The sequence below is a fragment of the Scyliorhinus torazame genome, chromosome 4, assembly GCF_047496885.1.
Source record: "Scyliorhinus torazame isolate Kashiwa2021f chromosome 4, sScyTor2.1, whole genome shotgun sequence".
Taxonomy (NCBI): domain Eukaryota; kingdom Metazoa; phylum Chordata; class Chondrichthyes; order Carcharhiniformes; family Scyliorhinidae; genus Scyliorhinus; species Scyliorhinus torazame.
This window is the reverse complement of record NC_092710.1, coordinates 187448689-187474853: the sequence shown is the minus strand read 5'-3', so window position 1 is coordinate 187474853 and position 26165 is coordinate 187448689. Positions and strand designations below refer to the sequence as shown.

Below are 26165 nucleotides of genomic sequence, written 5' to 3'. Positions count from 1 at the left end.
GACTGAATACTGGCATCTGTGATGCTGGGGACATTAGGAGAAGGCCAAGATGGATCATTCCCTTGGCACTGCTGGCTGAAGATTGTTGGTTCATCTTTGTCTTTTGCACTGATGTGCTGGGCTTCTCATTATTGAGGATAGGGCCTCTTCCTTCAGTTATTTGGTTAATTGTCCAGCACCATCCACGACTGGATATGGCAAGACAGCAGAGCTTACATTTGATCCATGGTTGTGTAATTGCTCAGTTCTGTCTATCGCATGCTACTTTTGTTGTTTCACATGCAAGTAGCCCTTTGTTGTAGCTTCACCAGGTTAACACCTCATTTTTAGGAATGCCTGCTGCTGCCCCTGGTGCATCCTCCTACACTCTTCATTGAACCAGGGTTGGTCCCCTGGCTTGATGGTAATGGCAGAATGGGGATATGCCGGGCCATGAAGCTACAGATGGTAGTTATATACAATTCTGCTGCTGATGGGCCACAGTGCCTCATGGATGTCCAGTTTTGATTTGCTCAATCTGTTTGAAGTCTGTGCATTAAATTTAGCACAGTGGTTATCCCATGAATAATGGATGGTATCTCAATGTGAAGACAGGGATTTTGTCTCCACAAGGATTTTGCAGTGGTCACTCCTACCAACATGGCTATGCACATATGTTTCTGCAACAGGTAGATTGGTGAGGATGAGGTTTTCTCCTCTTGTTGGTTCCCCATGAGGCCTGCCGCAGACCTAGTCTAGCAACTATATATTTTAGGACTTGGCTAGCTCTCTCTGTAGTGTTGCTACTGAGCCATTATTGGTGATGGACAATGAAGTCCTCCACCCGGAGTACATTCTAAGGCCTTGCCTCCCTCAGTGCTTCATCCAGGTGGTGTTCAACATGGAGTAATACAAATTAATCAGCTGAGGGTGAGGGGGGTATAGGTGATAACCACAGTAGGTTTCCTTGTTCCTGTTTGACCGGATACAATGAGACTTCATGGGCCCAGAGTTAATGTTGAGAACTCTCATGACAACTTTCTCCTGACTCTATATCACCATGTCGCCACCTCTGGTAGACAGACCGAGGAATGGTGATGTCGGTGTCTGGGACATTGCCTGTAAAGTATGATTCTGTGAGTATGGCTACGTCAGGCTGTTGCCTGACTAATCTGTGGGACACCTCTCCAAATCTTGGCATATGCCCCCAGAAGTTACTAAGGAGGACTCTGCAGGGTTAACAGAGCGGTGAACTTTGCAGGTCAACAGGGCTGGGTTTTCCATTGTCACTTGCGGTATCTAAGATTGATACCGAGTGGTGTGTCAGGTTTTACTCCTTCGACTTCTTAGCGGTTTCATACAACCTGCTAGGTTATTTCAGAGGACATTTCGATAGGACAGCAGATTGTTTATTTCCAGATTTAATAATTGAATTCAAATTCCACCAGCTGTCATGGTGGGATTTGAACCCATGTCCCCAGAGTATTAGCTTGGGTTTCTGGATTGCTAACCCAGTGACATTACCACTGCACCACAACCTACCGTGACATTCATACAATTTACTGAATGATTGAAAACGGTCTCCTACAGCTACTGATTTGTTATGTTGTAGGTGTAACATAAGCAACTTCCTTGTGGCGCACTTGACAAAGGAAGGTTCAGACGTGGAGATAACTTCAACACGTTTATTAAACTATTTACACTTCTATTACTCGGGTTCGACACTACTGCTAATCCTACAATAGCTACCCAGACTGACTAACCAGCTGCTGCAATCCACGTGGTGGGTGTAATATTGAATCAACCCTGTGTCTGCACTCATTGACTGTCTCCACTGGAAAGAGGCAGATCATGTGATGTGGTGTCCTTTATATATGGGTTGGTGTAATGCCCCCCCTGTGGTCGTGTCACCTCCTTGTGTATCGTGAATGTCCATTGGTCGTCTCCTATCTAACTGATCTATTGGCTGAGTGTGTGTGTGTGTGTGTGTGATGTCTCCGGTGCTCCCTCTGGTGTCTAGCTAGCCTACATGTATTTACATTGATGCACATCACCACAGCTACTATTAAGCAAGAATAAATTCACTGATTCAGCACTCCAACAGGGAAACATGCTTGAACAGAGTATAGGTCAGAGATGGGGTGATAGTAGTGTGGTGCTGATTCTACAATCTGCACCCCCCTTTGAGTGCAAAGTCAGCAAATGGAGTCCAGTAATGTCATCAGGGCAACAATGATTACATTGAAACAATAGTACCATCCCCACTTTGTCCTCTACATTTCCTAATACTCATCTTTGAAAATTGAGTCCTTTTTTAACCTCAAGCTTGCTTTAAAATGTATACATTAATACAAACTGTATGCTCTGTCATTGAACAGGTCTGTATCAACATTGACTATGGGTTTCTCTGTGTTAATTGTGTTAACACTTGTTGGTGATACCTGTTCCATCATGTTTTCTGTATGAATTTTCTAATGAGTGGTAACATAGCAGTTGCAAACTCTGGCCACTGGGTGACACTTGTGGAGCAGTGTATTTTTCTTCTCTTAGCTCTAAATCGGCACCATATGAGAAACCACTTCAGTTAATTAGCTTTAATTAATATTTTTTTTAACCAGTATTTTTAGTTGGTGACTCTTTCAAGTGATAAATAATGTTTGAAGTGTCGCTTTGGCTACTGTTTTGGCTAGGCTTCTGATGATTCCTGCCTCGTGAAAATAGAAGGAAGAATGTATACCTCTGCTTATTTATTCACACAACAACTTATATTAATAGATTGCCTTCAAAGCAATGAAATGTCTCAAGATACTTCAAGGGCACTTTACAAAAACAAAGTTTGACACTGAGCTACAAAAGGAGATATTAGGTCAGGTGACCAAATGTTTGGTCAAAGAGTTAGGTTTTAAGGAGTATCTTAAAGGAGGAAGGTGAGGTAGTGAGGAAGAGAGGCATAGAGAAGGACTCCCAGAGTTAGGGACATTGGTAACTGAAGGCACAGCCCGCAATGGTGGAACAATTATAACTGGGAATGTTCAAAAGGCTAGAATTAGAGGAGCGTAGATATCACGTAAGGTTATGAGACTGATGGACATGATAGAGGTACAGAGAGGCAAGGCGAAGGAAGTGTATGAAAACAAGGCTGAGAATAACATTTTTAAAGTCAAGTTGTAGCCATCAGGGATGGCCACTTACAACCAGGAACAGAGAAACTCGCAAAGCCTAGCGGGTAAAATGGACAAAGCAAGATTCAGGCAGGCTCAGAGCCTGAAATGTATACTTGCAAACAAGGAGTCCAGACGGTATCGAAACTCCGACCAATTAGCATTTTGATGGGCCGATTAGCATCTTCACCAAGACAAAGGACTGGTACTCAAGCGACCAGTGTTGCGTTGGGTGCTCTGGATCCGTGGAACACATACAGGCCACCAACACTTAATAAAATAGTGTTGTACTATTTGAAGTGTGAAACTGTTGAACATACTTTCACTGTGGGTTAACACAATGTTAGATTAAACTAAAGACCTATGCCTGTCCTAACCAGTCTATGCACTCAGCACATGGTGAGGATCTGTACTGTAAGCTCTGTCCTTCTGAGAAGCTGCATCCCGAATGAGCGAGAACTCTGATGCCCTCTGTCTATATAGTGAGTGTGCTCTCACTGGTGATTGGCTGCGGTGTTGTGTGTGGTGATTGGTCTTGCTTTGTGTACATCAGTGTGTATGTCTGCACCATGACAACCGGTACAGTCCCAGACATTTTGGCGCCACTCCCTGTTCAAGGGAAGCGTAAACAACGGGGTCAGTGACCGCTTGGGACACGCCCAGCCATCCAGGCACCGCCCATTTATTCGTTAGGAATCGAACAGAGTGATCAGGGATCACCCAATTAGTGGGTTCCAAACTGAAGGACCGCCCGAAAGAGTGCGAAAACCCCCAAGTATAAGAAGAGAGTCCACCATATGTTCGTCCTCTTTTGGACCTGGTGCCCCGGCAACGTCCATCTCCAATCACAGCATCACCAGAAGCAAGTCCAAGTTCAACGCCCACTACCAGACGGATGAGCCCAGCTGAGCAGCAGTTACTTGTCCAGATTCGATAAATCCAGAATCGGACAGCAGCCACTGTTCCTCTGACCTAAGCCGGGTGCCTGAGGTTAAGTACAGGTTGTCTTAGTCGATAGATGTAGGTAACTTGTAGTGTTTATGTTGCATGACTAATTGTGTGTAAATAAAGTACCCTTGACCTTGAACTAACTAACTGGTGTTTGGCTCTTTGATCGATAGCCGGTTGAACCTTGTGGTGGTATCATTTGATACCTGGCGACTCTGAGGATTAGAATATAGATATCAAAGAAAGAAGGGCAAACCCACTGATTGCCGTAGTTGGAACAGAGCCACAGGAAAAGAAAGGCAACAGTTATTGGCGACATCTGACGGGACTCGACCCAGAAGTGACCGTGTCACTCCGACAGAACCCACGAAAGCGTTTGAATTAGATTCCAAATTGGCAAAGTAAAAGAAACCACAAGGGAAACCAGTATCGATCAAACCTCCAAAATCCGGAAGTGTGTAATATGCATGCGCACTAACAAAGGGATATAAGTCACCTCGATAGATTTTGTTGCGTGAAACTTTCAGGAGTTGTGTAAACTGGAAAATAGCTTGAGCCGTACCCGTGTCTGCACCACCACTTTATTCCCCCTTGTTCCAAATTCCCGGTAGAGACAGAGATAATTGTAGGGATGGCCATGAAGGCAATGGAACGTCTTCTGCATCCACAAGAGTCCGAGGTCGCATCGACCAACCGATCAGAACAGTGTCCCGTATGGGAAGGAGAACTTAGGTGATAGCTAAAGGGGAAAGGATGGCCCCTATGGTCGGAATTTTGCGTAAATGAGGAAACAGGTCCTGGCAGCATAGGACAGACTTGGTGGGACAGCCTGACTGAGATCCACAAGAAAAGTTTAAGTAAGGTTCGTAAGCCGATGGCAATCGTGTCCTGTCTGGCACAATTGCGAGGCACAGAGGAGGTCGTGAGGACGCTCCACAGGCAGCTTGAGGAGAAGGAGAGAAGTAGAGAAGGAAACATTAGTGAAAGCGATAGATTAAATGTGCAGCTCCGGGAGCAGCTCGCGGCGAAGGACAAGGAGACGGATGATGTCAAGAGGGTACATCAATCTTGTCTCGCCCACCTTAGCAGCTTCCAGATTCAGTATAAGGCCTACCAGGACACGCAACGTGCAGTACTGGTAAGAGAAGAAACAGAGAACCAGGTAGAACAGTTGAGGAAACAATGCGATGATTTGAAGGCAGCCCTCCGAGCACTCCACAGTTCCACCACGGAACAGAGGCAGAGTTCAGTGGATCCTGCCAAGTGCAGACAGCAAATTGTAAAATTGCAATCATTGCTATCCGTTCAGAATGGGTTCAGAGACACCTTTGGCCACAGTTAGATCAGGAAGATGGCCCCGATTGGCAGGAACTCAGTGAAACGGCCCAACGATACGTGAACGGGACAGAAAATCAGAATAGAGCCCCCCAGGCCCAGAAAAGAAAAGCACCCGCACCCCCGACTGCACAGGCAGCACCCAACCCAATGAACCCCATCACTACGCAGCGCAGGGTCACCATGGAAGACCAACCCGATTTTGTGTATACACCCCCATTAACCATCACCCAGTTAAGAGATGCCCGCGATAAGATTGAGACTTTCCACCCCACATCAGACCCACACCACTTTTTCGAACTAGTGAAGCAACTGACCCTTATGTACGGTTTAGACGAGCAAGAAGAGGTAAAGCTCATAGTGATGTGCCTTGAACCGTCAGTTAGTTCAGCCCTTCCCGACCCACAAATTGTAGGAGGAGGTAGCCTCCAAGACATGAAAACAGCCATTTTAGACGCCATTGGCTATAATAGAGGAGATCCGGTAGGACTCAACTGGTGCAGACAGAAAAAGGGAGAGCATCCAACAGCGTTTGCTGGATGCCTTTGGATCCACTTTACCGTGGTATTTGGTGAATTAGCCCGCGCCCGTTTATCAGTAGACGCTACGACCAAATGGACCCGTACCCTAGTATCCCATGCCACAGAGGCAGGACAGAAGGCATGTGCCAGTTACGACCCCTCAGGCCCGGCACATAATGAAGTGTGGGTTCTGAAACACTTGTCAAGAGCTTGGGAACAGTCTATACAGAGAAAGACAGAGCAGGAGAGAGTAGATGCCACAATGAATCCAGTAAGGGCACACTAAGACCCCGCATGGGTAAATGAAGCGCAGCACCCTAAAACGCAGGAATGTTATAATTGTGGACACGAGGGACATCATGCCCGAGAATGCAATGCCCCCCCCGAAGCAGCAAAGGAATCAGCACACAAATGCCCCCCCTAGAAACAATGCCAGACCCATCCACAGTGTTAACACTCGAGCAGATAATTTGGCCATGAATGGCACCGATTGACGGTGTTCGGGTTCCCCAATTTGGGTCTGTGATACCCTTTGGGATAAGTCCAGAAGACCGGTAGTTGCAGGCACAGTCCGGGGACACCCCGTAGACTTCCTTTTGGACACAGGAGGGTCCGAACCGCGTTAAACTCCTCCACCATGTACCAGAGAGAGATATGGCCCACTACAGACACCATTACCCTTAGTGGCTTTACAGGTCACCTCCAGCAGGGACACATCACAGCCCCTGTGGACGTACAGCTTGGCAATAGTAAAACAAAACACTCGGTCGTTTTAGTAGATTTACCCCAGGCAGCAGAACCCATCCTAGGCATAGATTTCATGAGTACACACAACCTTTCGTTCGACCCAGTTAATAGATGTATATGGAAAATGGCTAGAACAGCACGAGCTACCGCCATGCTTACAGTAGGAGATTATGCACACAGAATCAGCTCAGTAGGAGAGTACTGGTTTGATCCACAAACCATTACCACAGACAAGACGGTTAGAGAGGTCTTGAAAAGACATAAGGCATCGTTTGCCCAGCTCAAGCACGACTGTGGCAAAATCCCAGGAGTGGTTAACATTACAGGTCCCGATCCTAAGCCCCAGAAACAATACGGCTTCCCCCAGCAAGCTGAGGGAGAGCTAGCTAAGGTAATCCAAATTTTATTAAAACCAAGGAGTGATTCGACCCGTAGCATCGACGAACAATGCCCCAATTTGGCCAGTAAGAAGACCAGATGGTTCATGGCGACTGACCATCGATTATAGGGAATTGAACAAAGTGACTCCCCTAGCAGCCCCCACCATTACCACGAGTCCTGAGGCCATGTTAAAACAGGGACTCCAGTCAAAATCTTTCACGGTATTGGACATTAGCAATGGCTTTTGGTCCATACCACTGGACAAAGCATGCCAGTATAAATTTGCGTTCACTTTCCAGGGACAGCAGTACACGTGGACGTGCCTTCCACAAGGTTTCCACAACCCCCCCTCCATTTTTCACAGACAATTGGCAAATGGCTTATCTAAATCTTCCCGCCCTGAATGCCTTGTTCAGTATGTGGACGGCTTGATCCCACAGACTGACACCAAGGAAGAGCACATTTCGCTTCTTTCGGAATTATTAGCTTTAGGGTCAAATCTGATGCTGGGGGTGGGGTCAAGGTCATGTCTGTGGACGTGCTGCTGTTGCTGGGGGAGGGGGGAATTGGGTTGTCAGTGGGCGGGTCTTCATTGTCTGCCATTGCCAATGAGAGGTGGTGCGAGTGGCTGCACTGCGTTCCATAAACCTTAAACTCATTACATGGAACCATCCTGATTTTCCGTTAGGATATGTGATTTTATAAACTGAGGGGCTTACTTTGTCTGAGACTGAATATGGTCCTGCAAATTTAGGGGAGAGGAATGAGCTGGGGTTGTATAAGGTGATCATCACTTGCTGTCCAATTGTATACTCTGTCGGGTGTACTGTCTGATCAAAGCAGGGCTTACTCTGCTTTCGTTTAGCACCTAGTCGAACAGCTGCAGCGAGCTGTGCTGCTTTAATATTTTCTAACATGTGTTGGACTGCTTTCTCATGGGTCAGGGGGTGACTGCGGGGCTGGCCATATCAAGACCAAATAAATACTCGGTACCCTTCATGGGTCGTCCGGTCATGAGTATATGGGGGTATATCCTGTCGAACTCGACACTGTGTTTCTAATACACATCAGTGTGAATGGGAGCACTGTGTCCCATGTCGTGTTGTGTTGCTGCACCATTTTTCTAAGTGTGGCCTTTAGTGTCCGATTCATGCATTCCACAATACCGCTGGACTGCGGGTGATAGGCAATGTGGAACTTTTGCTTTATACCAAAAATGGTCATCACGTTTTTCATAACCCTGCATGTGAAGTGCGAACCTTGGTCCGACTCAATACCATGGGGGAGTCCCCATCTAGTAAAAATTTGCTTGGTTAAGATCTTTGCCGTGGCTTTGGCTGTATTTGTTCTCGAGGGGAAAGCTTCAGCTCATTTCGTAAATGTGTCGATTACCACCAACACATATTTGTATCCATTTATGCAGGGGGTGGAGGGGACCAATATAGTCTAACTGAAGGTTTGTCCACGGGCCATTTACAGGGCGGGTGTGTTGTAGCTGGGCTTTTTTTGAAACTCTTTTGCTGTTCGTTTTTATTCCTGTGGTTTAAAAAATGCATTTTGCCACAGCGTTTGCCCCTTTCCGGCGACCCTTCGGTTGCTATTCCCCCCCCCCCCCCCTACTATTTACATATCAGAATCACTTGGTTGGAAAAACAAGTTTGCAGAGGACGGAGAAATTGTCCGCCTACTCAGCCATCAAACACAGGCTGCGAGCGTGCTCGCACTGTGACAGAATTGTTTTCGGATCTCGTCTCCGCAAATGGTTGTTTGAAAAAAAAATGAGGGAGTCACATATGGTGACGATTCAAATGGGAAATTGACATTAAGGAGAAACAGACAGACAAATGAGATGTTTTTGTAAAATAAATTTAGAGTACCCGATTTATTTTTTCCAATTAAGGGACAATTTAGCTTGGCCAATCCACGTAGCTTGCACATTTTTGGGTTGTGGGGGCGAAACCCACGCAAACACGGGGAGAATGTGCAAACGCCACACGGACAGTGACCCAGTACCGGGATCGAATCTGGGACCTCGGCGCCGTGAGGCCGCAGTGCTAACCTACTGCGCCACCGTGCTGCCCCCGACAAACGAGATGTTAAGCAACAAGATAATAACAGATACTATGCTTGTAACACTTGGAAGATACGAAGATACTTACAGATGGATAAAAGCACAAACAAAATGAAGACGAACCTGATGATCTACATCATTATTGTCGTTGGAACAGTACAGTTGCACGTGTTACCTACCTCTACCTCCCTCACCACAAAGGCCCCGAACACGACTACCCAACACAACACCCCCAGCCGGGACACTACACCACACACAGACCCAGCCACTGATACCCCCACATGGTGTGAGAATCTCATTAAATGGTAATCCCTGTCATACACAGTGGAAGCCCTACTGGTGATAGCGATATTGTGCAGTCTCATCCAGACGATCAGATTGCGGAAATGGCGAAGGAGAGCCTCCCACCCTCCAGTATACACCTTTAGAGCCCCTTTCCTCGGACTCCAGCAAACCCCACACTCTTTCTGAACCCTTCCTCCCTAATAAATTCCGCGGTTGTTGTTTCGTTAATAAAGCTATTTTTTCTGTATATGAATGTTAGTGATAAGAAGGAATGTGATGCTGCGATTGGATTATTTGTGTTGTAAGATAAGTTCTTTGGTTATTAGTTAGCAGTATGAGTATAGTCTAGTTAGAGACAGTTAGGGGTTCCCTTTTGTTTTGTGGAAGGAGACTGGAATATAGGATTGAATGTCAAATGCCCCCTTAGGAATTTTTAGGTATGTGTTGTATTAGGAAAATTTAGGTAAGTGTTTTGACCCATAGGACAGAGTAGGGTAGAACCTGTCCTTGATTGAGGGTACCCGGCATGTCAGAGGACAGGAGAAGACCCAGTATTGTGATCCTTCATGCTTCGCGTTGATGATCAAGAGGACGGAGTGTAGCCATCTGGGATGGCCACTTACAACCAGGAACAGAGAAACTCGCAAAGCCTAGCGGGTAAAATGGACAGAGCAAGATTCAGGCAGGCCCAGAGCCTGAAATGTATAGTTGCAAACAAGGAGTCCAGACGGTATCGAAACTCCGACCAATTAGCATTTTGATGGGCCGATTAGCATTTGATGGCCCATCTCCACCAAGACAAAGGACTGGTACTCGAGCGACCGGTACAGTCCCAGACATTTCGGCGCCACTCCCTGTTCAAGAGAAGCGTAAACATCAGGGTCAGTGACCGCTTGGGACACGCCCAGCCATCCAGGCACCGCCCCTTTATTGGTTAGGAATCGAACAGAGTGATCAGGGATCACCCAATTAGTGGGGTCCAAACTGAAGGACCGCCCGAAAGAGCGTGAAAACCCCCAAATATAAGAAGAGAGCCGCCATATGTTTGTCCTCTTTTGGACCTGGCGCCCCGGCAACGTCCATCTCCAGTCGCAGCACCACCAGAAGCAAGTCCAAGTTCAACGCCCACTACCAGACGGATGAGCCCAGCTGAGCAGCAGTTACTTCTCCAGACTCGATAGATCCAGAATCGACAGCAGCCACTGTTCCTCTGACCTAAGCCGGGTGCCTGAAGTTAAGTACAGGTTGTCTTAGTCGATAGGTGTAGTTAACTAGTAGTGTTTATGTTGCATGACTAATTGTGTGAGTAAATAAAGTACCCTTGGCCTTGAACTAACTAACTGATGTTTGGCTCTTTGATCGATAGCCGGTTGAACCTTGTGGTGGTATCATTTGATACCTGGCGACTCTGAGGATTAGAATATAGATATCAAAGAAAGAAGGGCAAACTCACTGATTGCCATAGTTGGAACAGAGCCACAGGAAAAGAAAGTCAGCAAAGGCATTGCTTGACCAGGAGCCACTGTCAGTCAACGAGCACTGGGGTAATAGGGGAACAGGACGTGTTATACTTAAAGACTCAGGTAGAAGCGTTTTGGATGATCTCATGTTTCTGGAGGGTAAAATATAGGAGACCCACTAATGTGTATTGTAATAGTCAAGTCTAGAGGTAACAAAATCATGAATGAGGGTTTCAGCATCGAATGGTGAAGACAAGGATGAAGTTGGTCGATATTACAAAGGTGGAAATAGGTGATCTTAGTGATAGATTGGTTATGAAGTTGGACACTGATTTAACATTGCTCTATCATGAACAACAGTTGGTCCTGTCCTTCTGAGTTTAAGTGGGACACAGACCTGAACACTTAGCACCCACTGCTCTGCATGCTCTCTTTTTGTAAACTATGCATTAAAAAATAGATGTTTCTTAGTACTGCTCTACCCGCAATGTGCAGAATATCAAATTCTGCTGGAGGACGAGCACTATCTCCAACACTTCATTGAGCAAAATATTGAATTCTGAATGAAGAAAGCTCCTGACTTGTTTCCACTATGTCGGTGGATTAACTTCCTGTGAAGATAACTTATATTCTCCAACAAGGCAGAAAATTAATTTATGGTGAAGGATACCCCAGTCTTTCCCTCAAAACTGAACAGATCAGACCTTGAAGAGGGGAGCTACACCTACAGCATCCCTCCTCTCAACCCACTCACCCTATCATTGACTCAAAGTTAAAGGCTTAGGGAAGCCAGGCTATACGCCTCGGATAGGAAAAGATTCAAAGCAACTTGCTGTCCAGTTCCAAGAGCAATTGTTACAACTTGACTATTCTTTGTCCACCATCTTCCCCAATACCTTCTCTCTTCCACCTCATTCCGATCCTTCTTTCTCTTTTTTCCTTTCCAACTTGTCCTCTCCACATCCCATGCCAATTGTCCCCATCCCCCCACTCCTTCCTACTGCCCTTCTCTTCTCTTTCTCCTTTCTTCTGCTTCATCCATCTCCTTTCCCAAACATTCTCCCCATCTCTGTCTCCTTTTCCATCCTCACCTCTCCCTTCCCTCTTCCATCTTGGTCTCCTTCCATCTGCCATTTGCCCATTCCTTATTTATCTATTCCACTATTCTCCTGCCCAATTATCCCTTTGACACCTTCCCGTTGATTGGTCTTCAAAGCTAAACTATTTCCACTGGTTGGAGAATCTAAAACTAGGGGTCATAGTCTAAACATTAGGGCTATACCACTCAGGAGAGATGTTAAGAAGGATGTCTTTACTCAAAGTGAAGTAGACGGTTGGAATTCTCTCCCACAAACAGTAGCTAAAGCTAGATCAGTTGTCAATTTTAAATCTCAGATGGATAGGTTTTTATTAAGCAAAGATATTAAGGGATACGGGATATGGAGTTAGATCGCAGATCAGCCATGATCCCACTGAATGGTGGGTCAGGCTCGAGGGGCTGAATGTTCTACTCCAGTTCCCCTGTTCAGTATATGCAACACCATGGGAGGTCACTTGAACTAAGTAATAATTTGCAGATAGGGTAAAACCTTTATTTTGTTTAATTTAAATGTTTTTGTAAAGTATTTCTGCCTTAAGCAGAAAAAAATAATTGTGACAAAAGTCATACTGCATCTGTTCTTCACAATAATATTATTTTGGCAAGGGCATCAATTAATCTATCCAGAAATGGGTGGCAGAGACCATTCTCTCAAGCCCTGTGACATTATGGGATCAGGCAATCTTCTGACCTTGTATGTGATATGTAATCTTCTTGTCAGTCTATCACTCTTTAAACTCTATCACTGTAGGTCAGCAAATAGCATCAAGGTTGTAGCAAGCTGCTATTTGTCAATTCCATCTAAAATTGGACAGTCATTCCATTATTTCTTTACTTAAAGTACGTCAAGTGGTTTTTGGAAATCATATTTAATAGATAGATAAACCACAAGAAAAATGGTCGTACCATTCGCAAAATAGCCTAAACATATTCTTTCCTCAATTTATTGAATTCTTCATAATGCTCAAAATATTCAAGAAAATATTTTAGAATTACTTGTGAGGATTTCTGTAAGGTTACTTAAAACATGCAATCATCGTATTTGAACAATTGGCTCAAAAGTAGCTTTGATAAGATGTGTTAGGAAAAGATGAACAGCTCAGCGAGGGATAATTAAAAAAATATATATACAGCAAAAAAGTATTTTGTTTCTAAATAGAACTATTCAGAAAGGACACTTTGATACTCGCCACATGTATAGAAGCAGGATAAGTGTAAAAATATTGTGTGCAAAACCAGTTGGGCAAAACAATGAGAGCATAGATAAGAAACTGAAGGAAACGTTTTGTGACATTTGTGACTTGCACAGAAACCTACGAGATACAATTTTAATGGAGACATTGTTCATCAAGATTTGTTGAATAACAGTTATTTACAGCAAATTGGATGACAGACTTTAGATATTTATTTAATAATTAGCAGCCATGTAAAATACGAGGTGAAAAATAAAAACATCAATTCTTCAAGATATCTGCAACTGAAACGAATGTCTTGATACAATAAATTGTGAAATCAACGCAAAACCGATCTTAAATACACCATTTAAATTTTACTGTAGAACAGGCTAACAACAGGGGTGTGTTTTCTCTCATTTGAAACAGAGTTTCAGTCATCTTTCTTTGTGTAAAATCACTGAATTAAGTGATAAGTGTAATATAAAGTCCTACGTTTTGGGGGTGCTAATGAGATTATGCCAACCATTCAATTCAGAATCAGGTCGGTTTATATGAATTTCAATATTGGGCAATATCATACTCAAATATGGTTTCATTGTGGTTATGAGGTGGAACTCATAAAAGTAACAAAGGGCTGGATTCTTCCGCCACCATCACCGCAAGATCAACATGGGCGAGATGCAGACAATGGAAAAGTCCACTGATCTCGGGCGGGATTTTCCGGTCACCGGGCGGACGTGGCCGAAGAATCCTGCCCAAAGTATTAGATAGAAACATAGTAAAGAGGTGCAGGAGGAGGCCATTCGGCCCTTCAAGCCTGCTCTGCCATTAATTATGATCATGGTTGATCACCCAACTCAATAGCCCAATCCCGCTTTCCCCTCAAATCCTTTGATCGTCTTCGCCCCAAGTGCTATATCTAACTACCATGTTTTGGCCTCCACTACTTTCTGTGGTAATGAATTCCACTGGCTCACCACTCTGAAGAAATTTCTTGTCATCTCTGTCCTAAATGATCTAGCCCGTATCCTCAGACTATGACCTCTGGTTCTGGAACTGCCCCCTCCCACAATCGGGAACATCCATTTTGCATCTACCCTCTCTAGTCCTGTTAGAATTTTATAGGTTTCTATGAGATCCCCCCTCATTCTTCTGAACTCCAGCGAATACAATCCTAACCGACTCAAACTCTCCACAAATGTCAGACCTGCCATTCCAGGAATCAGTCTGGTAAACCGTCGCTGCACTCCTTCAGATAAGGAGACCAAAACTGCACACAATATCCCAGGTGTGGCCTCACCAAGGCCCTGTATAGTTGCAGCAAGTTCTCCCTGCTCCTGTACTCAAATCCTCTCGCAATGAAGACCAAGATGTCTTATTGTCTTCAAAGTAATGTCCTGAAGTTACTATATTTAAATCTCTGCTGTGTAATGTTACCAAAATGCACTTGTTTGTCTTCTTCAAGTAAATTAAGCAAATAAAAGCAGGGTATATTATCTGATTATTCTGTCCTTACTGAAGAATAATCACACAAAATAATTGGATGAAGACTTGAAGAGGAAACGTTTTCAGAAGTATCAGGAAAAAGCAGGAAGTTAGACTAATTGGGTAGCTTTTTCGAAGAGCTGGCATAGACACAATCTGCTGTATAATTCTATGAGTTTATCACTCTCATCTTTCAATGGAAATTTCTGAACCAAAGGGATAAACAAAAGAAAACATTATCTTACTACAAGGTATGAAAAGACTGGACTGTACAAATTCCCTCTACCCAACAGCAACATTCTCGGGAATTAACTTGACGTACCTTTTATAAATCACATTTGTAGTGAGGAACTTTGCCTTTGGAGCACACATTGAAGACTTGGCTGGAGGGATCCAGAGGTTCTGCAGAAAATTCTGTTCACTAATATTAAAAACAAAACTTTCTGTTTCCTTTCTAAGAGCCTGCATTAATTCCAGAAGACTGCTCTCAATACTGGAGGAGGGTTGGCGAGAAGTGAAATGAATAACTTCACCGTGTTTTTTATAACTGTACCCGATTTTGGCGGGAGAATAGCTGGTGAGTCAGTTTCAGCGGGAGCAGTGCGGAAGTGGCTGCTGGGAGGTAAGTCTGTCCTTTAAAAGCACTTGTCTTTGCAGGGGCAGGCCAGTCGATTTCGGCGGGAGAACAGCTGGTGAGTCAGTTTCAGCGGGAGCAGTGCGGAAGTGGCTGCTGGGAGGTAAGTCTGTCCTTTAAAAGTACTTGTCTTTGCAGGGGCAGGCCAGTCGATTACGGCGGGAGAACAGCTGGTGAGTCAGTTTCAGCGGGAGCAGTGCGGAAGTGGCTGCTGGGAGGTAAGTCTGTCCTTTAAAAGCACTTGTCTTTGCAGGGGCAGGCCAGTCGATTTCGGCGGCAGAACAGCTGGTGAGTCAGTTTCAGCGGGAGCAGTGCGGAAGTGGCTGCTGGGAGGTAAGTCTGTCCTCTAAAAGCACTTGTCTTTGCAGGGGCAGGCCAGTCGATTTCGGCGGGAGAACAGCTGGTGAGTCAGTTTCAGCGGGAGCAGTGCGGAAGTGGCTGCGGGGAGGTAAGTCTGTCCTTGTCCTGTCCACTTGTCTTTGCAGGGACAGGCCAGTTGATTTCGGCGGGAGTGGAGCTGGCTGGTTAGTCAATTTCAGCAGGAGCTGAGAATTTTTTTTTTTTTTTAAATTAGTGTTTTAGGCGGGAACAGGAAGTCGACCCGCGGACGTCTGGGAAGACCCTCACCAATAAATTCTGGTGGAGAGGAAACCCGAGACACTACACGTGTAGTGTCTCCCACCCGCCCTCCTCTTCTAACCTAATAATAAAACCCTTTGGTCTGAGGTAAGTACCATATTTTATTATATTATTATTATTTTTTATAAAAAAATTAATTTAGTTGTTAGCCAGATCTTGGTAGAAAGTTAGAGGAATGGCAGGGAAGGGAGTGCAATGTTCCTCCTGCAGGATGTTTGAGGTGAGGGATGCAGTTAGTGTCCCTGCTGATTTTACCTGCAGGAAGTGCTGCCATCTCCAGCTCCTCCAAGACCGAGTTAGGGAACTGGAGCTGGAGTTGGAAGAACTTCGGATCATTCGGGAGGCAGAGGGGGTCATAGATAGCAGCTTCAGGGAATTAGTTACACCAAAGATTGGAGATAGATGGGTAACTGTAAGAGGGACTGGGAAAAAGCAGTCAGTGCAGGGATCCCCTGCGGTCGTTCCCCTGAGAAACAAGTATACCGCTTTGGATACTTGTGGGGACGACGACTTACCAGGGGTAAGCCATGGGGTACGGGCCTCTGGCACGGAGTCTGTCCCTGTTGCTCAGAAGGGAAGGGGGGAGAGGAGCAGAGCATTAGTAATTGGGGACTCTATAGTCAGGGGCACAGATAGGAGATTTTGTGGGAGCGTGAGAGACTCACGTTTGGTATGTTGCCTCCCAGGTGCAAGGGTACGTGATGTCTCGGATCGTGTTTTCCGGGTCCTTAGGGGGAGGGGGAGCAGCCCCAAGTCGTGGTCCACATTGGCACTAACGACATAGGTAGGAAAGGGGACAAGGATGTCAGGCAGGCTTTCAGGGAGCTAGGATGGAAGCTCAGAACTAGAACAAACAGAGTTGTTATCTCTGGGTTGTTGCCCGTGCCACGTGATAGTGAGATGAGGAATAGGGAGAGAGAGCATTTAAACACGTGGCTACAGGGATGGTGCAGGCGGGAGGGATTCAGATTTCTGGATAACTGGGGCTCTTTCTGGGGAAGGTGGGACCTCTACAGACAGGATGGTCTACATCTGAACCTGAGGGGCACAAATATCCTGGGGGGGAGAATTGTTAGTGCTCTTTGGGGGGGTTTAAACTAATGCAGCAGGGGCATGGGAACCTGGATTGTAGTTTTAGGGTAAGGGAGAATGAGAGTATAGAGGTCAAGAGCACAGATTTGACGTCGCAGGAGGGGGCCAGTGTGTCTACTTCAATGCCAGGAGTATACGAAACAAGGTAGGGGAACTGGCAGCATGGGTTGGTACCTGGGACTTCGATGTTGTGGCCATTTCAGAGACATGGATAGAGCAGGGACAGGAATGGATGTTGTAGGTTCCGGGGTTTAGGTGTTTTAGTAAGCTCAGAGAAGGAGGCAAAAGAGGGGGAGGTGTGGCGCTGCTAGTCAAGAGCAGTATTACGGTGGCGGAGAGGATGCTAGATGGGGACTCTTCCTCCGAGGTAGTATGGGCTGAAGTTAGAAACAGGAAAGGAGAGGTCACCCTGTTGGGAGTTTTTTATAGGCCTCCTAATAGTTCTAGGGATGTAGAGGAAAGGATGGCGAAGATGATTCTGGATAAGAGCGAAAGTAACAGGGTAGTTATTATGGGAGACTTTAACTTTCCAAATATTGACTGGAAAAGATATAGTTCGAGTACAATAGATGGGTCGTTTTTTGTACAGTGTGTGCAGGAGGGTTTCCTGAAACAATATGTTGACAGGCCAACAAGAGGCGAGGCCACGTTGGATTTGGTTTTGGGTAATGAACCAGGCCAGGTGTTGGATTTGGAGGTAGGAGAGCACTTTGGGGACAGTGACCACAATTCGGTGACGTTTACGTTAATGATGGAAAGGGATAAGTATACACCGCAGGGCAAGAGTTATAGCCGGGGGAAGGGCAATTATGATGCCATTAGACGTGACTTGGGGGGGATAAGGTGGAGAAGTAGGCTGCAAGTGTTGAGCACACTGGATAAGTGGGGCTTGTTCAAGGATCAGCTACTGCGTGTTCTTGATAAGTATGTACCGGTCAGGCAGGGAGGAAGGCGTCGAGCGAGGGAACCGTGGTTCACCAAGGAAGTGGAATCTCTTGTTAAGACGAAGAAGGAGTCCTATGTGAAGATGAGATGTGAAGTTTCAGTTGGGGCGATGGATAGTTACAAGGTAGCGAGGAAGGATCTAAAGAGAGAGCTAAGACGAGCAAGGAGGGGACATGAGAAGTATTTGGCAGGAAGGATCAAGGAAAACCCAAAAGCTTTCTATAGGTATGTCAGGAATAAGCGAATGACTAGGGAAAGAGTAGGACCAGTCAAGGACAGGGATGGGAAATTGTGTGTGGAGTCTGAAGAGATAGGCAAGATACTAAATGAATATTTTTCGTCAGTATTCACTCAGGAAAAAGATAATGTTGTGGAGGGGAATGCTGAGCCCCAGGCTAATAGAATAGATGGCATTGAGGTACGTAGGGAAGAGGTGTTGGCAATTCTGGACAGGCTGAAAATAGATAAGTCCCCGGGACCTGATGGGATTTATCCTAGGATTCTCTGGGAGGCCAGGGAAGAGATTGCTGGACCTTTGGCTTTGATTTTTATGTCATCATTGGCTACAGGAATAGAGCCAGAGGACTGGAGGACAGCAAATGTGGTCCCTTTGTTCAAAAAGGGGAGCAGAGACAACCCCGGCAACTATAGACCGGTGAGCCTCACGTCTGTAGTGGGTAAAGTCTTGGAGGGGATTATAAGAGACAAGATTTATAATCATCTAGATAGGAATAATATGATCAGGGATAGTCAGCATGGCTTTGTGAAGGGTAGGTCATGCCTCACAAACCTTATTGAGTTCTTTGAGAAGGTGACTGAACAGGTAGATGACGGTAGAGCAGTTGATGTGGTGTATATGGATTTCAGCAAAGCGTTTGATAAGGTTCCCCACGGTAGGCTATTGCAGAAAATACGGAGGCTGGGGATTGAGGGTGATTTAGAGATGTGGATCAGAAATTGGCTAGCTGAAAGAAGACAGAGGGTGGTGGTTGATGGGAAATGTTCAGAATGGAGTACAGTCACAAGTGGAGTACCACAAGGATCTGTTCTGGGGCCGTTGCTGTTTGTCATTTTTATCAATGACCTAGAGGAAGGCGCAGAAGGGTGGGTGAGTAAATTTGCAGACGATACTAAAGTCGGTGGTGTTGTCGATAGTGTGGAAGGATGTAGCAGGTTAGAGGGATATAGATAAGCTGCAGAGCTGGGCTGAGAGGTGGCAAATGGAGTTTAATGTAGAGAAGTGTGAGGTGATTCACTTTGGAAGGAATAACAGGAATGCGGAATATTTGGCTAATGGTAAAGTTCTTGAAAGTGTGGATGAGCAGAGGGATCTAGGTGTCCATGTACATAGATCCCTGAAAGTTGCCACCCAGGTTGATAGAGTTGTTAAGAAGGCCTATGGAGTGTTGGCCTTTATTGGTAGACGGATTGAGTTCCGGAGTCGGGAGGTCATGTTGCAGCTGTACAGAACTCTGGTACGGCCGCATTTGGAGTATTGCGTACAGTTCTGGTCACCGCATTATAGGAAGGACGTGGAGGCTTTGGAGCGGGTGCAGAGGAGATTTACCAGGATGTTGCCTGGTATGGAGGGAAAATCTTATGAGGAAAGGCTGATGGGCTTGAGGTTGTTTTCGTTGGAGAGAAGAAGGTTAAGAGGAGGCTTAATAGAGGCATACAAAATGATCAGGGGGTTGGATAGGGTGGACAGTGAGAGCCTTCTCCCGCGGATGGAAATGGCTGGCACGAGGGGACATAACTTTAAACTGAGGGGTAATAGATATAGGACAGAGGTCAGAGGTAGGTTCTTTACGCAAAGAGTAGTGAGGCCGTGGAATGCCCTACCTGCTACAGTAGTGAACTCGCCAACATTGAGGGCATTTAAAAGTTTATTGGATAAACATATGGATGATAATGGCATAGTGTAGGTTAGATGGCTTTTGTTTCGGTGCAACATCGTGGGCCGAAGGGCCTGTACTGCGCTGTATTGTTCAATGTTCTAAGTTCTATTTTATAAATAAATCTGTTCAGTTTTAGCTTGTTGAAAAATCTGGTCTTGGTGCAATATTTTCCATCTCTCTGAAATATGTGTGAGAGTATCTTTAATCTAGTAACAGTCAAGCCCTTGGGATAACTGTTTATCATTATGTCCACACGCTGCGTGGCAGAAAGTGTGAAGATGTGGTTCCAGATAGTAGGGATCATGATCCACTTATGGAAGTTGTTGGTAGGGCATTGAATGGGGAACGGTGTAAAAGAAGCCAAAACTGTAATAAATTAATTAAAAGTACAAAAGCTGATCCACTCACCTCTAAAGTAGTTAATACTATCTTTTCTGCAGAAGAAAAATAAGCATCCCAAAGGAATTGTGTTTGTTGCCTAAGTGCCAGTATCTTCTCATGGTGTACAGATCTAGTTATCGAAGGAATCTGCAAATAAAACACAAAGAGAGAACAAGAGAATTAAATGAACATTGCAAAAAAAAAATGCTATTCTGGGTTGATAGCAATGCCAGAAATTGGTGTTTTGGATGCCACATAAATATCAAAGTGCCTGTGGAATCATTGAAGAATCATTTTTTCTGGTTGTCTTTGGTGTTTGTTAGTGACAGCTAGTGTTTGCTTTTCTTTGAAAAATTAAAAAGGCGCACATCATCTCCTTTTAGTTACTCTTTTGTTTTGAACACACTCTGTAACATCGCTTTCTCACATCCTTTTACTGTCTTTCTCGTCTCTATCAGGAGCTCAACTATTCCCATTCTTTACATATCTTAAGTGGCATCCTACACTCTTCTCTTTGCCTCTTTAAATGTGTTAAAATCACTGTTTGATATTGAGAACAAATAACAGAAGATGCGAGTTGCAATTCCAAAGAAGAAGGATAGAGATAGCCATGAGCAGCACGGTAGCAGTGATTAGCATAATTGCTTCACAGCTCCAGGGTCTCAGGTTCGATTCCCGGCTTGGGTCACTGTCTGTGCGGACGGTCTGCACGTTCTCCACGTGTGTGCGTGGATTTCCTCCGGGTGCTCCAGCTTCGTCTCATAGTCCAAAGATGTGCAGGTTAGGTCGATTGGCCATGCTAAATTGCCCTTAGTGTCCAAAATTGCCCTTCGTGTTGGGCGGGGTTACTACTGGGTTATGGGGATAGGGTGGACATGTGGGCTTGGGTAGGGTGCTCTTTACAAGAGCCGGTGCAGACTCGATGGACCGAATTGCCTCCTTCTCCACTATAAATTCTATGATACTTTGAGTAATTTTGTGAAGATGGAGGACATGATAACAACAAGAAAACTCATAAGATGCTACCTGTATGCCTCAGAAACCTGGGTCATAAGTAAAGATCTGTGGAAGCAAATTGAGACCTTTGAAATGTGGATGCCAAGATGCATGTTTAAAATTTTATATGCAAACGAATGGAGGAACTGGTTGAAATTGCAAGAGCAAAAAGAACTCTGAAAAGAGACATCCAGAATAGAAATGTCAGTACTTCTGTCATTTGAACAGAGCAGAAAAGCTACATAGATTTCTTCTAGAGGGCAAGGTGGAGGGCAGGAGAAAGAGGAGTCGGTCTCGGCATCGTTAGATGACAAATGTCAGACAGTGATTGCAGACAAGCTATAGTGGATGTGTCAGGATGGTGCAAGACAGGTGAGCATGACATACGATGACAGCAGATCTCCTGCCAGGAGTTGCTATAAGCAGCAGTAATCATTGTGCTGTCTCTTCACACAAGATCATAATATGCTTACAATTCAGGCCACTTAATTCATAAATCCAGAACAAATTACATTCTTCTTATTGCTGCACTTAATTGTTTCTTAAATGATTCCTGGGTTTTTGTCTCCAATTTTTGACCAACATGTTGATTTCAACTGTTGATCATTGTCTGGGTGAAGAATGAGCACCCCCTGACATCGGTTCTAATGTTGGTTTGACCCTATGTCCCCTTTGCCCTTCACCCACAATTTAAAGCAGTTTTCTAACTTAGTGTTATAACCTGCCTACTTACCATTGGCTGGGGACTAATGACAATCCCACAATCCTGTGGGAGTATGAGCTTCCCCAATGAGGGGGGCGGAGAAACCATTAGTAAACTCCAAGTATAAATAAAGCTGGCCAGTTTGGAAACAGCAGGAAGGAGTGTGCAGCAAGGGAAGTTGCTGCTGCTGCTGTTATATATATGTTATTGTAAATAAATGTTATTACGTTGTATCCTTAAAACTCGTGCTGGATTCTTCGTGGCCCTCACAAAACTAGCGACGAAGTTTAAAGTGAATAGCTGTCTACACTGCTGAAGCCACCTCCCTGGATTTTTGTTGGATACAGGTTGGAAGTTGTTTTCAATTATACCATGCCTTGTGAATATAGTGGGACAACATTTTAACCCAACCCCGTCCACGATAGTCCAGCGTTACCGGTTTAATACCGCTGAGAGGACCCCTGGAGAATCCCTTGCCGATTTTCTATCCAGGCTACGCAGGATTGCGGAGTACTGTGACTATGGTGAGACCTTGTCAGAAATGTTACCCGACCGTTTGGTTTGCGGTATTAACAATGCGGCCACCCAGAGAAAGTTGTTAGCTGAGCCAACATTGACTTTTCAACAGGTCATTCAAATAGTATTGTCCCGAGAGAGCGCAGAACGAGGAGTGCAGGAGCTACAGGGAATGGAAGTGCATGCCTTGGGGCGCAACCCCTTCCGTCCGAAAACGTCCCCCCGCACTCCTGCGGTACCTTGGGCGAGGCAACGTCCGGACCGACGCCAGTGGCCGTCAGACATTCCTCCCCGAAGGGAGCCTTCTCCAGAACCAATGGATGAGGAGCCATGTCCGTGTCAGACTTGTAGGCGCCGACCCCGTCGCGGACGGCGGTCCTGGAGGCGCCAGAGACGCCGTCGTTCCGACCAAAACTGGGACCAGCCTTTTGGAGGTTGGAGTCCGTTTACGTCGCACAAAGTGCGTATTTCAGGCAAAGGAAGTAGTCTACCTAGGTTATCGGGTGGACCGCGAAGGTTTGCACCCCGTCGCAGAGAAGGTGCGTGCAATTCAACAGGTCCTCGCCCCGACTGACACTTCGCATCTTCGTTCTTTTCTCGGTCTCGTAAACTATTATGGGAAGTTCCTCCCCAATCTGGCAACTACGCTGGCCCCTTTGCACCTGCTGCTAAAGAAAAATCACACCTGGGTTTGGGGTCAGCCGCAAGAAACCACTTTCCAGCGGGTAAGGCAACAATTGTCGTCGTCTGGTCCCTATGATCCTGGAAAGCCATTGCTCGTCACATGTGATGCATCCCCGTATGGTATTGGGGCCGTCCTGTCACACAAGATGGAGAACGGGGCCGAGCAACCAATAGCTTTCGCCTCCCGCAAATTGACTGCAGTGGAGAAAAAGTACGTGCAGATCGAGAAGGAGGGCCTGGCAGTGGTTTTTGCGGTGAAACGCTTCCACCAGTACGTGTATGGCCGCCATTTCACTATCGTGACTGATCATAAGCCTCTGCTGGGACTTTTCAGAGAGGATAAGCCAATACTGCCCATTGCTTCCGCACGGATCCAGCGCTGGGCTTTGTTGCTTGCTGCATACGAGTATTCTCTGGAGCACAAACCAGGTACGCAGATAGCAAATGCCGACGCACTGAGCCGATTGCCTTTATCAACCGGCCCCATGTCGACCCGCACGACCGGTGAGGTGGTTGCAACCCTAAATTTTATGGACACCTTGCCTGTCACGGCATCACAGATCCGTGAGTGGACCCAGACGGAGCCAGTCCTGTCAAAGGTTTGGCACATAGTCCTGTATGGTGGGCAGCATAGACAGCTCCCAGGCGAGTTGCGGGCATTTTCCTCCAAGCTGTCAGAATTCAGCGTGGAAGATGGCATCCTCTTGTGGGGGACGCGTGTGATTGTCCCGGAAAAAGGCCAGGAGCTGCACAATGAGCATCCAGGTGTGGCCAAAATGAAAATGTTGGCCCGGAGTTATGTCTGGTGGCCAGGCCTCGACACCGACATTGAGAAGGTGGCCCAAAACTGCTCCATTTGCCAGGAGCATCAGAAGCTTCTGCCGGCCGCGCCCCTACATCACTGGGAATGGCCAGGGCGGCCTTGGGCGGGCTTGCATGCAGATTTCACAGGCCCTTTTCAAGGATCCATGTTCCTTCTATTAATTGACGCCCAGTCTAAATGGCTAGAGGTGCATAAGATGTAGGGGACAATGTCCTGCGCAACCATTGAAAAGATGCGTTTGTCCTTTAGTACACATGGCCTCCCCGAGGTGCTGGTCACGGATAACGGCACTCCATTCACGAGTGAGGAGTTTGCGAGGTTCACGAAGATGAACGGCATACGCCATATCCGCACTGCCCCTTACCACCCGGCTTCAAATGGGTTGGCAGAGCACGCAGTGCAGACATTCAAAAGAGGCCTAAAGAAGCAGACTTCCGGATCAATGGACACGAGACTGGCTCGCTTTTTGTTTACGTATAGGACCACCCCCCATGCGGTGACTGGGGTAGCTCCCGCAGAACTCCTAATGGGCCGGAGACTTCGCACCCGCCTTAGTGTGGTTTTCCCGGACATTGGCGCAAAAGTACGCCGCAGACAAGAACGGCAGGGACAGGGATTTTCTCGGCATCGGCCAATTCGGCAGTTTGCGCCCGGTGACCCAGTGTTCGTTCGGAATTTTGCTGGTGGTGCCCAGTGGGTTCCTGGGGAAATCTTTTGCCAAACGGGCCCTATATCTTACCAGGTGCAAGCCCAGGGTCATCTCCAGTGCAAACATGTAGACCACGTTCGGTCCAGAAGACTATCCCCTCAAAAGATTCCCCGCCCACGGAGCTCATTTCTACAGCCGCAGAGACAAGGGAAGGTAGTCCTCACAATCTTCCACTGGTGCCTCACTTGAAGCCTGCGCAGGTCATTACAGAACCGAATGGAGATAGAGACGCTGACATGACGGAGGCAGCAGACTCTGACTCCGAGATGGAGACACAGGATGCATCAGAGGGGGAATCCTGGGGTCCACGGGCCGTGGATGTACAACCGTTGCGCCGTTCATCACGGAAGCGCCGGTCTCCATCTCGTTACACGCCACCTGATCCAGCGCCACGTTCAAATGGTGTCCGGCCTGCGGCAAAACGAGTCCGACGCCCTCCTTTGCCAGGGTCTTCGGTGGATTCCTTGGACTTTGGGGGGGAGGGATGTTATAACCTGCCTGCTTACCATTGGCTGGGGACTAATGACAATCCCACAATCCTGTGGGAGTATGAGCTTCCCCAATGATGGGGGCGGAGAAACCATTAGTAAACTCCAAGTATAAATAAAGCTGGCCAGTTTGGAAACAGCAGGAAGGAGTGTGTAGCAAGAGAAGTTGCTGCTGCTGTTATATATATATGTTATTGTAAATAAATATTATTACTTTGTATCCTTAAAACTCGTGCTGGATTCTTCGTGGCCCTCACAAAACTTAGCTTACTATCTTATGCCACACAACTGGTTTTGGGCGTGATTCTTCCAAAAGGGAACACAGTGCCCTGGCGAGCGCGTTTAGCCATGTGTTTCCCAGTACTCGCAATGCGGAGAAACACATGGCTATTCAACATGGCTCGCGTTGAAGAAGAAGCCTGAACGGGGAACATAGCCCCGTTTTTTACAGTGCCGAGCTCTGCTCGCTGGAACTCCCATTATAGCCAGAGATTGTACGTCATTTATAAATGACGTCTCAAACTCCAAGGCCCCCCAAACGATCCCCGACCTCTCCCCAGCCCAAACACATATGGTAGGGTCCCCGCACCCCACCAGCACCCCCGCGAGGCAACCTTCGCCTGATCGCACATGCACAAACAACCAAAGCATGGCACCTTGGCAGTGTCTATGCCAGATGGCAATGCCATCTGGGAACCTTGGCAGTGCCAGGCTGGTACCCACATGGCACTGCCACGGTGCCAAGATGGCACTAGCAGTGTGCCTAGGTGGTACCAGCAGTGCTAGAGCACCACCCTGCCAAAGGGCATGCAGCTGGGGACCTCCGATCCTCTGGGAGACCCCCGTGAATCGTATCCCCGTTTGTGGGGACCAGTGCTGAACGGCACTCACCTGAGGTCTCTGAGGCAAAGGGGCTGAATCCCAAAGCCTCAGGTATCTCAGGAATTTGCTCATTAGAGTGAGGCTTAGAACATAGAACATAGAACATAGAACATAGAACAATACAGCGC

General features: G+C 46.4%; 1 protein-coding gene across 1 annotated transcript in view; it reads right to left on the bottom strand.

Moving 5' to 3' along the window:
• Positions 1 to 26165, bottom strand: part of LOC140410640 (exostosin-1-like) — a 968627-nt gene that overhangs the window by 191767 nt on the left and 750695 nt on the right. The window contains exon 5 of the mRNA XM_072499003.1: positions 20264 to 20383. Coding sequence (XP_072355104.1) covers positions 20264 to 20383 — 120 coding nt within the window. The remainder of the gene's footprint in view (positions 1 to 20263; positions 20384 to 26165) is intronic.